Source organism: Saccostrea echinata, unplaced genomic scaffold (assembly GCF_033153115.1).
Source record: "Saccostrea echinata isolate AGI-Se365-2 ecotype Australia unplaced genomic scaffold, CSIRO_AGI_Sech_v1 ptg000005l, whole genome shotgun sequence".
NCBI lineage: Eukaryota > Metazoa > Mollusca > Bivalvia > Ostreida > Ostreidae > Saccostrea > Saccostrea echinata.
Window position 1 is genome coordinate 2,024,000 of NW_026889754.1, and position 12,957 is coordinate 2,036,956.

The window sequence follows — 12,957 nt, forward strand, 5'->3', positions numbered from 1 at the left end:
AATGACATTAGTAAAACGAATAAATCATTAAAGAAAATGTTAAAGTACAGGTCCACCTAAGAATCAGGCAAAATCAAATTTTTGTGATAAGTCAGTGTTTGAGAATCGACTTGAAACTTCACATGGTTATGCATCAGGACATACGTATTACATATATTCAATCATTTGGAAATGTTCAGGCTTGTTCTAATTTAATCGGCAATATATTGAGAAAAATATTATGAGCATGAGTAGTACAAATCTATACAATGGTATGGATATTGAAACCTTAAATAATTAAAACAGCAAACGTTATGAGAGAAAGTGATAATGAACAACGAATCAGCTATTTAAAAATTACAATTTTAAATTTTAAAAAGTTTGGAAAATTGCGAGTTTAGCGTTTACTACCCCGATAATTACTTCCAATATTAGGGAATTTTAGTTATCGTTCTTGATTTATGACCTAATTTGCCGCTTGAGGGCGCTCCGTTGTTAAGTACGCTGATGCAGTAAAAATAGAATCAAATTGATTAAACATCGAATTGGGCATTTTATTTTGGTTTAATTAATCTACTGAAAATTAAGGAATGTCTAACTTTAAACTAAACATCTTCTTTCCTTGAAATCTAGCGATACATTGGGTGTCAAATTTGATCGGGTTCAGGTTGCTCGAATTTCCACACTTGTCATTTAGGCACGATTATAGTTTTACAGTTTGACTGTGTATTAAAGATGCACAAGAGTTTATTACAGACTGAAAAGAAAATTGGTCTTTGCATTACACAACGCACTTCAAACAATCGTTGCCAAACAGCAGTTTATTGAAACTCCAAATCCTAAAGTCATGTTCATTGTTTGCGAGGAAATGCGGACTTATTCGAGTTATGCGACATTCGATTTGGGAACTACATAGCCTATGTAACACTTGATTGTGGTTATTTCAAGACACAATTATATATCTTACATTTATGATTTATTTCCCGAAATCCTGCTGAAATATGGAAATTTTCTTCTCAGAAAAAGAGAGTTTGTGATGCAGTTCATGTGCAGGTAAGTAGTTTTTTAAGCTAACAATGGGGAAAACCCTTTTGATGTCAACCAAAAATAATAACAAGCTTTTATCCATTAAGTTTTAAGTTTTTCGGTCTTTTTCAAAATTATTTCAAAGTTGGATGTAATTTTCTTTTCTTGGAAATCCTTCCTATGAATAAGGAGCACCCCATTTGATAAAATGTGTATAGATATTTATCTAAACTACTAATTATAAAAAAAATATCTTGCTTAAGACTTTAAAAATGTCTTTTAGGGATACGTAATTAAATCGTCTCATTATTATTAAATTTTATGCTTATTCAGAGTTTAAAATACTGGGTAATATGCCTCTGCATTTAATTTCAGACAAGTTCAAGCTGCAGAAAAGTTCTTTGGTCTTCCCAAATAGTCGAGGTTTTCTTCTGTCCAAACTTCAAAATTTAGTGAAAAAAAGGAGGAAAAAACTTTACAAATGAAAGAATTTTCTTAAATCACATCGAGTAGAGAATCTGGTGCCTTTTGTTATGTTTTACCATCATAAAAGCTAGTGACAGTAGTGTAGGTAAAATGTCCTACATTGCTCATTACCTTTTGTAAAAAGGGAATAAAAATAAATACAAGTTGAGATTTAGTCGAGAAATCAACTGAAACCATCCAAAAGTAGAAGCCCACCAGTCCATACAATTGACCAAGTTCAGAATTTGACATGTGCATGTCTTTTGCATGCATGTGCATGGCTGCCTTGAAAAGTACTGTTTAAGAGGATTTTTTTTTAATCATTTGGATGGAATGATAAAGAACTGATATTGTAACAACTTTTCTATCTACTTTGTGTAATTTACATGTAATTTATAAATTGTTAACATTAAACATGTTAAACCTTTTTGCAAATTGGTCATTGTTGATGTCATAAGAATTAACATGGAAATTTTCATATTAAAACATTTAGTTTAGTATTTCCAACAACATGCCGTATTTGTTAAATATGCAATTAAAAATATCATATTGCTGCTCATATGACGGTACAGTAAATCAAATATTGCAGTTGCATGGTTTTCTGCAGTTGAACAAAATCCTTTACAATATTCCTTTCATATATAATTTGAGAGTTGAAGAACTTCATGAATTTATAATTTTATTTATAAAAGTCAACAGTTTTAGAACACTGCTAGCAGAGACCAACATACTCTGACATGTTTACATAGTAATTATTGTTCTCAGGCATGAAGCATAATGAATTCTCTGTTGTTAATATATATATATATATATATATATATATATATATATATATATATATATATATATATATATATATATATATATATAGCTGCTGTATTTGACAAACATGCATGCAGTAAAAGCTGAAAAGGTAAATGAAAAAAAAAAATGCTTCTATGAAAAGAATCATCCTAATATACGAGGGTTGTTCGGAAAGTTCGTGGACTTCTGTCATATCTTTTTTATTTAACGTCATATGTTATCCAAATTTGGTAGAAATATTTTAACAATGAATTTAAATGATTTGTATTAAATTTTTCAAAAATATCATGATTTATTTAAAACTTATCCAGAATTAAAAAGTGCAAAAATCAGATCGCGGCGCAGGTCAAACTTTAGTAATTTACAAACAATAAACTAAATAATGTCTTAAGTCATCTTCTCTGTAAAATGGAGCAAAAACGAAAAAATCCTAGACGGTTAAATTGAGAACTGTTACATCGATTCGTATTCCAAATTATGGCTTAATATTTTGCTTCGGTAAAAAGAAATCAATTTTAGAAGATAGGTAGTCCTCATTGAAAACGACAAAAACGATGACGTTGTAGAACGTCACGGAGCAGCAGATAACGATGCAGTTTTGTGTTATACTCGGGGAAAATCCTGAATAAACGCTAAAAATGTTGGAGGAATCAGAAAATATGCCACAAGCGAGTAGTGCATGTGTGTGTAAATGGTAGAGGTGGTATTTCAGTGACAGAGACTCTGTATCGGACGAGAACAATCTGTGAAGAAACGGTTTAACTGTAAAAATCTGAACGAAAACTTTTAAAAGTTGGGACGTCATGGAAAGATGTAGGCGCTTCAGAGTTGCTGATCTTGTGAAAGCACAGTTAAGCGGTAAAAGAAATTAAAACATTAACAAAGGAAATTATAAAACAAGGACAATTGTAAGAAAAATAAATGACAAGTAATTGAAAAAGGTTTTTAATACGTGGGTATTGGACTATACTGTGTGAATGTATAGGGGTAGAATTTTTAAGAAACTCTTGACGCTATGTTTTTGACGTTCGTTATCTCCATATATTTCACGTTACATTGCTTTTAAGTGTGCGCCGTGGTTACAAAACATGTTGATTTAAAAATTAAGTAAATTAATTTCTATCAAATCGAATGGAATGATATTTCACAGATCAACAAAACAAGTATTTTTACACATGATATTGTGCTTATTTTAAATTTCTTGGAAGAAGTATAACAAAGATTGACATCGTCCACGAACTTTTCGAACAACCCTCGTATAGTGATTGGTAATCATGATTACTATATGAAAAAACTGGATGCATCTACTCAGGTTTAACAGCTGTTTTAGTGTTGAAAATAAAAACAGAAAGAAGTTGGGTACTTCATATACAGAATTTCGATCCCGATCATAATTCTCTCCAAAAACTATTTAAAAGATGTAAAGTTAATTCCAGAGTAAACTTGGTAAATTGAATAGGAAAATTCATAATAATGTGATAAATGTAATAAAAAAACAATGAAATGAAAGTTAAATTTAACACACAATGCACTTAGAATTAGGAAAAAATCTTGTCAAACTTCAAGCAATTTATCAAAATTTCTCAATAGTTTTCCCTTTCCTTAAAAATTGTTCATTGATTTTTCCACACTTTTTAAACTGGAAAACTAATAACGAGCGTTTGTTTAATTATTTTTCGTAAACGTTACTTCCGAGATAATGTGAATAGTACTGCGCAGCCGCCAAGTCATTGAACTGCAAGTAGCCGGAGCGAGTAGACGTGGTCTTACTTGCTCGATCATTATTGATATATTTTTACATATTGACGAGGTCAATATACTCTTAGAACTTTTTCAGAGTTCATTATCGTTTCTGACGTGGTCAGATCAGTTTTCGGGGGCGATTTTGTCTGACGTGGTCAGATATTTTTTCATCGGTTTTGAAAGTTCAAACCACGTGCGTCATGGCGGACGTTCCTAACCCTGACGATGATAAAGCACCGGTCAAGGGAAAGAAAAAAGCCCCGAACAAATCATCGTCTTCGGAGAAGACACCGTCTAACTTACGTTCGTCGTCGAGTTCGTCGACTTCGACTGGCACTTCCACGTGTTCTCGTGGTCATGGCGGAGGACATGATAGTTCCGCGCCAAATAACGAGAATGAGATTCTCAACATATTAAAAGCGATTCAAGAGAATCAAAAGAAACAAGACGATCGTATGACAGAGCTAGAAAATCTGTATGATTATGATTACCAAGAATATGAAGATCGTCAGGACGATACCCCGGAAGAACCGGGTACTTCCGGTGAAGCGGCTTCGAGGAAGCGCGCATTAGACGAGATTCTGACTGATACGGAAAACAAGTACGTCAATGCCGGTAAGAAACTTAAAGTTAAAGAGACTTGTGATAAACCGATTGATGATGAACTAGCTAATCTCGTGACAGATTGGTTCCGAGAGGGAATCGAGGAAGAACGATATAATGAACTTCTGAAAACGACAAATCGTCCTGAAAACTGTTCAGCATTAGTGACTGTGAAAACTAACCAAATGGTTTGGGATTTTTTGAGCCCAACTACAAAATCTTCCGATAAGAAGATGCAAAATGTTCAGACTTCGTTGATCAAGGGTGCTTGTGCACTCACTAAAATGACTTATTTGCTCGGTAAGTGTGACAATCCCGAGATTTTAGACCTTTTGGGAAATGCTATGGAATCATTGGCATTGCTGGGGCATGCCAACAGACAGTTGTGTATGTTGCGTAGAGAATTTATGAAACCTGATATGAAGGGTGAATATACTCACCTTTGTAGTCATAATTTAAAGTATACAGACTATTTGTTTGGTGACGATGTCCCTAAAACTGTAAAAGACATCACAGATTGTTCCAAAATCAGCAACAAAATTGGTATCGGATATAGAGGGAGCTTCCGTGGTCGCTTTATGAGGGGACGATCACGTGGACGCTTTGTCCGAGGAGCTGCAAGGGGTCGTGGATCCTACTCGAATGCTGCATCCTTCTCATCTGATTCAAAAAACTACCAACGAAGAGGCTTGCAGAGTCGCCTCCAGAAGTAGTTGAAAAGGTATGTGAATTTAGAGCAGGTGTACTAAAAAATTTCATTTCTGAATGGAAAGAGTTAACATCAGATAAAAGTATATTAGATATTGTGAAAGGTTGTCATTTGGAATTTAAAAATGATAAAATTCCTGTACAAAATTCAAAACCTTTTGAGCCACGTTTTAGTTCAGCTGAATCATGTGTGATTGACAAAGAAATTGAATCTTTATTAGATATGAATGTAATTGAAGAATTGTCTGAAAATGTAGACCTTAGTGATGGTTTCATTTCCACTGTTTTCACTAGACCTAAAAAGAATGGTAGTTATAGAGTCATTTTGAACCTGAAAGAATTTAACAAAAACATTGTGTATCACCATTTTAAAATGGATACTTTTGAGAGTGCTCTTGATTTAGTGACTCAAGGTTGTTATTTTGCTAGTGTTGACTTTAGCAATGCATACTATAGTGTCAGTGTGGCAGAGGAACATAGAAAGTTTCTTAGATTCATATGGAAAAATAAGATTTATCAGTATACTTGTCTCGCTCAAGGGTTAGCTAGTGCACCTAGACTCTTTACAAAACTACTGAAGCCTGTTTTTGCAACACTTAGAAGATTAGGACATGTCATTATTGGGTATATTAATGACTCGTTACTGATTGGCAATTGTATTAAAGAGTGTTTAGATCATGTTTCTGAAACTTTAGCCCTAGTAGAGAGTCTAGGGTTTGTAGTCAATTATGAGAAGTCTGTTCTCACACCTAGTACAAAAATCATTTTCTTAGGAAATGTTATTGATTCTGAATTGATGATAGTTTCTCTTACTGAAGAAAGAAAGGAATCTATTTTAGAGGCATGTAAAAAATTACAAACAAAATCAAGAGAAAAAATTAGAGAAGTTGCAAAGGTCATTGGATTGGTCGTGGCTAGCTTTTCAGCAGTAGAATTTGGTCAGCTGTTTTATCGTGATATGGAAAGAGCAAAAACTGATGCACTTGTACAATCACAACATGACTATGATGCTTTCATGATTATAACAAAAGAAATGAAATTAGAATTAGATTGGTGGATTTCTAATATTTCTTCATCAGTTAGAAGAATTTTGCATGAACCCTATGATCTTACAATAACTTCTGATGCTTCTCATCTTGGATGGGGTGCTGTTATGAATGAATTGAAATCAGGGGGTAGATGGACAACAGATGAATCTGAAAATCATATCAATTACTTAGAATTATTAGCCTGCTTTTTTGGGTTAAAGTGCTTTTGTTCTGATGTAACAAATAAAAATGTCAAATTATTTATGGACAATACCACAGCTATTTCCTACATCAATAACATGGGTGGTATTAGTTCTAAAAAATGTGATAAACTTGCAAAAGAAATTTGGCTATGGAGTATGAATAGGGATCTGTGGTTAAGTGCATGGCACATTCCTGGTAAAGATAATTTGATAGCAGATATGATGTCGCGCAAATTTGATGATCAAATAGAATGGATGTTGAGCAAATCTGTGTTCCATAAAATTGTTTTAAGATGGGAACAACCTGAAATTGATTTGTTTGCAACAAGGTTGAATAAGCAGATTGATGTATATTGTTCTTGGCATCCAGATCCAGATGCCCGTTATGTTAATGCATTTAGTTTTTCATGGGCAAACATTTATGGTTATCTTAATCCTCCTTTCAGCCTCATTGGACGTGTGGTGAGGAAGATTTGTCAGGACCAAGCAGAGTGTGTACTGGTGGCTCCAGTGTGGCCAACACAGCCGTGGTTCAATCGTGTGTTAGAAAAACTGGTGGATCATCCGGTGATTTTACCTGTGATGGACAATCTGTTGACACTTCCAGGCACAGATGTGCAGCATCCTCTGAAAGACTCGTTAGTGCTGATGGCATGTCGATTGTCCGGTTGCAGTACCAAAAACGAGGAATTTCTCATCAAGCAGCCTCGATCCTTTTGGCATCATGGAAGTCGGGAACCAAGAAACAATATAAAACATTTTATACGAGATGGTTTCAGTACTGTAGTGAAAAATCGATTGATTCATTTTGTACAACTATAGAAACTGTTATTGAATTTTTAGCACATCTTTTTCGCCTAGGTTTAGGGTATAGTGCTATTAATACTGCCCGAGGGGCTTTATCTTCTGTTGGACTGATTTTTGATGGGTTTACTGTTGTTATACGATTTATGAAGGGTGTTTTTAATTTGAGACCATCAAAATCTCGATATGTACATACTTGTACTTGGGATGCATCTATTGTTATCAAGTATTTGAGAAAATTGTCACCTGTAAAATACTTAAGTTTGAAAGACTTGACACTGAAGTTAGTTATGTTAATTAGTTTAATTTGTGCAAGTCGAGTACAAACTATTTCATGCATGAAACTTGGTAATATGACGAGAAGAAAAAATAGCTTTGTTTTTACTTTTAGTGATTTATTGAAAACATGTAGACCTAACAGTAGTATGTCTGACATGGTTTTGAAATCATATCCTCCAGATTGGAGGCTTTGTGTATATATTGTTTTATGTGAATACTTATCAAGGACTGCAAGAATTAAAAATAAGTGTGATTTACTTTTTATCAGTTATGTACAACCACACAAGGGAGTATCAAGAGATACTGTTGCCCGTTGGATAAGAACAGTGATGTGTTCTGCAGGTGTTGATACTACTATTTTTAAGGCTCATAGTGTTAGATCAGCATCAGCATCTAAAGCAAAAGAGAACTTTGTTCCTGTCGATGATATTTTGTCCAAAGTAGGTTGGTCTAATGTCGAAACCTTCAGAAAGTTTTATGACAAACCTGTGCTGAATGATGATAAGTATGCAAATGCTGTTTTGAAATTAAAATAAAGAATTTGATTTCAGTTTGAAAAATTTTTTGTGTTGTGCTTTAAAGATTCACATTAGGGTGAATTCACCATGCATCGGACACTCTCGCACTTCAACAAGTTCTAGCGATATCGCTACCGACCGAATATTATCAAATTGGAACTTAACATGTAGTATGTGGTTAAAATATAAATTTTTGACACAATCGAGTGCCCTTTATTGAGAAAATATCATCAAAAACTGATTTTTTCGAAATAAGTCAGAATTCACCATGGATCGGACAATATTCACCATGCATCGGACATGCGGTATTTAAACCAGAAAAATATCATATCTTGATCTCGGTGCTTTAAAATTAGTGAAATCGAAACATTTTTATCTTTTATTTAAAAATTAACCTTCTAATTAAATTTGAATGACTATTTCGATCCACAAATGTGAAGAGATTTTAGTTGCATCACATCGCCTTAGAAAGGCATTACAGTATTAGCAATATGGCAACTCGCGCCTTTGTCTCGTGTGGGTTATCATCATCTAGTTTAAAGAAATAAATTATGTCCACTTCTAGTCGTCATATATCGATTATTTGTATTTTTCACTGAAAATTTAGAGTTTTTTTTATTTCCGTAAAAAAAAAACAGCTGTCATTTGGGTTTTATATTAAAATGGAAGTGATTACCCATGCATCGGAAAGTGTCCGATGCATGGTTAATTTGTGTCCGATGTACGGTGAAATAAACTTACTAGTTAAAAACAACTCTAAAAAATATTATACAAACACTGAAGTAAAATTTTTGAAAAAATTCTGTAAAATTATCAATTATTGATAAAATTTACCTAGGACCGACCCGTTCCGTTGACGTCTATTTAAAAGAACGACAACTCTAAAAATTGAAAAATCGTAAAATTCTGGTTACTCCCCTTTGATGATGCCAAATATGACGTAATTTCAAGGCCATTCTTGTGGTATTTTTATCACAACATGAAAATAAAAATCGGCATCATTAAAAAGATTAAATCTTCATCTTTAAGACAGAAACAAGTAAAAACAGGGGAGACTCAGGTTCAATGAAAGTGTATTGCTTAAAGTTGTCCGAAGCAAGGTATGTGTCCGATGCATGGTTAACTCACCCTATCTCGGAAGTGACGTTTACGAAAAATAACTAGGAAATTAAACGAGACTTACCTTGGTAAAGGCGAAGTTTGATTCCAATTATTGGAGTAAATAAAAGGCACTGTAGAGATGAGGTGCCTCCCTCCCACCCTGCAGGTGGTGAATGTACTATTTGAAATTATTAGTGAAATGAATTTGGGTTTGATGTTTTGTTGCAAATCTATCAACCCAAAAAATTTTAGCTTTGAAGCAATGACTTGGCGGCTGCGCAGTACTATTCACCTTATCTCTACAGTGCCTTTTATTTACTCCAATAATTGGAATCAAACTTCGCCTTTACCAAGGTAAGTCTCGTTTAATTTCCTAATTTTCCCTTGACTTGTTTGGGGACTCTAGATCCCTCCCCCTGCCAATATTTAATTCCAGAACCCTTAGATATCCCTTGGTAAGTTCATTTATTGTATATTTCAGGTTCAACAGCAGAAAAAAAGTTTCGATTGAGGAATCTTTCTTCTGTCTTTCCTCAGGAACATTCTTCAGGTTTGATATTACATGTATTTTATTTTTAGTTTAGTTAAGTATTTAATTATAATTTTATTACTCAAATTTGTTTTTGTTTTTAGACTCAGTCAACATCCCACCTGCAGACTGCAGTGATCCTGACAAGAAACGAAGTGGCAAATTTATACCTGAATGTATGAGGTTGAATAATGTATGAGGTTGAAAAAAAGTTTTTCCAATATGTATCAGTGTTTATTCTAAAATTTACGTGATTCTAAGAACTCTGGGATATCAAAGTAGATAAACTTGGTAAGACAGAAATCTACATCTTAGTCTTCTTACCTATACTTTAATGTTCCTACATGTATTTCATTTGCAGAATGTGTTAACACCTCTATTTTATTGAATCATTCTGAATAACAAAATTACAATAACAACTTAAAAAATTATCATGTTACTTTCAATCAAAATTAATTCATCTCATATTCATCTTAGACTCTACAATCATTACAAAATGGCATACTCTTTCACCGACTTTTTATAACAATTATAGCTGCCTTGAATACTGTAGATACTAGCATATTCTCTGTACGTAAAGAGAAGCCCAGTTACTGGGATATTCTCTGTACATATAAAAAAGCCTGGTAACTGTAATATTCTCTGTACGTACGAAGAAGCCCGGTAACTGGGATATTCCCTGTAAATATACAGAAGCCAGGTTACTGGGATATTCCATGTAAATACTAAGAATCCCTGTTACTGGGATATTCTCTGTACATACAAAGAAGTCCCCTTAAGAGATCTATTTTCTGTACATACACGGAAGCCCCTTTACTGGGATATTCTCCGTAAATACAGAGAAGCCCCATTACAGAGATATTCTATGTACGCACAGAGAAGCCCCGTTACTGGGATATTCTCCGTAAATACAGAGAAGCCCCATTACAGAGATATTCTATGTACGCACAGAGAAGCCCCGTTACTGGGATATTCTCTGTACATACACGGAAGCCCCATTACTGGGATATTCTCCCTAAAGACAGAGAGGCCCCGTTACTGGGATATTATCCCTAAATACACAGAAGCCCCGTTACTGGGATATTCTCCGTAAATATTGAGAGGCCCGGTTACAGGGATATTCTCCTTAAATACACAGAAACTCCGTTACTGGGATATTCCCCCTAAATACACAGAAGCCCCGTTACTGGGATATTATCCGTAAATACAGGGAGATCCGGTTACTGGGATGTTCTCCGTAAATACAGAGAAGCCCCGTTACTGGGATATTCTATGTATGTGCACAGAAGCCCCGTTACTGGGATATTCTATGTATGTGCACAGAAGCCCCGTTACTGAGATATTCTATGTATGTGCACAGAAGCCCCGTTACTGAGATATTCTATGTATGTGCACAGAAGCTCAGTTACTGGGATATTCTATGTATGTGCACAGAAGCCCCTTTACTGGGATATTCTCAATAAATACGGAGAGGCTCCATTGTAGGGATATTCGCTGTACCTACATATAGTAGACCCTTTACTGGGATATTCTCTGTAAATACAAAGAAACCAGGGGCTCGTAACATAAAGTTTGCTAATATTTTGACTTAAGTAGGGTGATAAGTATGTTTTAGGTGCAAACTTAGGACCCGACTAAGTACTACTTAAGTTTGCCTTAAACCGTAACATAAAACGAATTAAGCCAGGTCTTAACTAAGTCAAACATGTTCAAAATATTACTCATGAATCACCCAGTTTTTCACTTTGTTTACATGTATTTCTAAAAAATGATTGATTTAGGTTTTGAATTAAATATAAATTAAATTTTACGTCCTCACTTACCGATTTTAGTATAACCGAGATAAGATTTCGTATTAAATATATAATTCTGTTAAAAATTATCACAAAGTGGCAATAGTGGTTCAATGTAAATGAATGAGTTTTGGTTATCACTCAGACTGCAATGTTTTCAGTTTACCTTTTGTTGTTATTCGTTTGTTTTGAAAAATGTTCATGCGTCTTGTCATTGTCGCAGACATGGCACGATAACCGAACGTCTATCTACTTTGTTAAAGAAGTGGAAACAATAGGGACATTTTGATTTTTTCCCCACGATCTATCAGCGAATATCAGCAAGGAAAGACTGCAGACGTTTTATGATATATTTAGACAGTTTATTATGACTTATTTTCAATATAACCAAAAATCCAAGAGAATTGATTTCAGAAGATAATTTTTCGTATGTTCTAATCTATCAACATCTCTCTCTCTCTCTCTCTCTCTCTCTCTCTTCAGGAAGACGCTCTTACTGGGATATTCACCGTAAATACAGAGAAGTCCGGTTACTGGGATATTCTCCGTAAATACAGAGAAGCCCCGTTACTGGGATATTCTCCATAAATACTCCATAACTACAGAGAAGCCCGGTTATTGGGATATTCTCCCTAAATACAGAGAAGCCCGGTTACGAGGATATTCTCCGTAAATACAGAGAAACCATGTTACTGGGATATTCTCCCTCAATACACAGAAGCCCGGTTACTGGGGTATTCTCCGTAAATACAGAGAGGCCCGGTTACTGGGATATTCTCCCTAAATACAGAGAAGCCCCTATACTGGGATATTCTCCGTAAATACAGAGAAGCCCCTTTACTGGGATATTCTCCCTAAATACAGAGAAGCCCCTATACTGGGATATTCTCCGTAAATACAGAGAAGCCCCTTTACTGGGATATTCTCCCTAAATACAGAGAAGCCCCTTTACTGGGATATTCTCCCTAAATACAGAGAAGCCCCTATACTGGGATATTCTCCGTAAATACAGAGAAGCCCCTTTACTGAGATATTCTCCCTAAATACAGAGAAGCCCCTATACTGGGATATTCTCCCTAAATACAGAGAAGCCCCTTTACTGGGATATTCTCCCTAAATACAGAGTAGCCCCTTTACTGGGATATTCTCCCTAAATACAGAGAAGCCCCTTTACTGGGATATTCTCCCTAAATACAGAGAAGCCCCTATACTGGGATATTCTCCCTAAATACAGAGAAGCCCCTTTACTGGGATATTCTCCCTAAATACAGAGAAGCCCCTTTACTGGGATATTCTCCCTAAATACAGAGAAGCCCCTTTACTGGGATATTCTCCCTAAATACAGAGAAGCCCCTTTACTGGGATATTCTCCCT

The 12,957-nt window shown here is 34.8% G+C and overlaps 1 protein-coding gene across 1 annotated transcript; it reads left to right on the forward strand.

The window, feature by feature from the left end:
- The first annotated feature begins 3,983 nt into the window (after nt 1–3,983).
- Nucleotides 3,984–7,088, forward strand: LOC133179767 (uncharacterized). Its single transcript, XM_061314460.1, has 2 exons — nt 3,984–5,341; nt 7,006–7,088. Exon 1 carries the CDS (start codon nt 4,218–4,220, stop codon nt 5,331–5,333), a length of 1,116 nt encoding a protein of 371 aa, XP_061170444.1. The 5' UTR covers nt 3,984–4,217; the 3' UTR covers nt 5,334–5,341; nt 7,006–7,088.
- Nucleotides 7,089–12,957: the final 5,869 nt, after the last annotated feature.

What these genes read in the sequence shown, in the direction of transcription:
- LOC133179767 (XM_061314460.1), top strand. Translation starts at nt 4,218, where the DNA reads ATGGCGGACGTTCCTAACCCTGACGATGATAAAGCACCGGTCAAGGGA.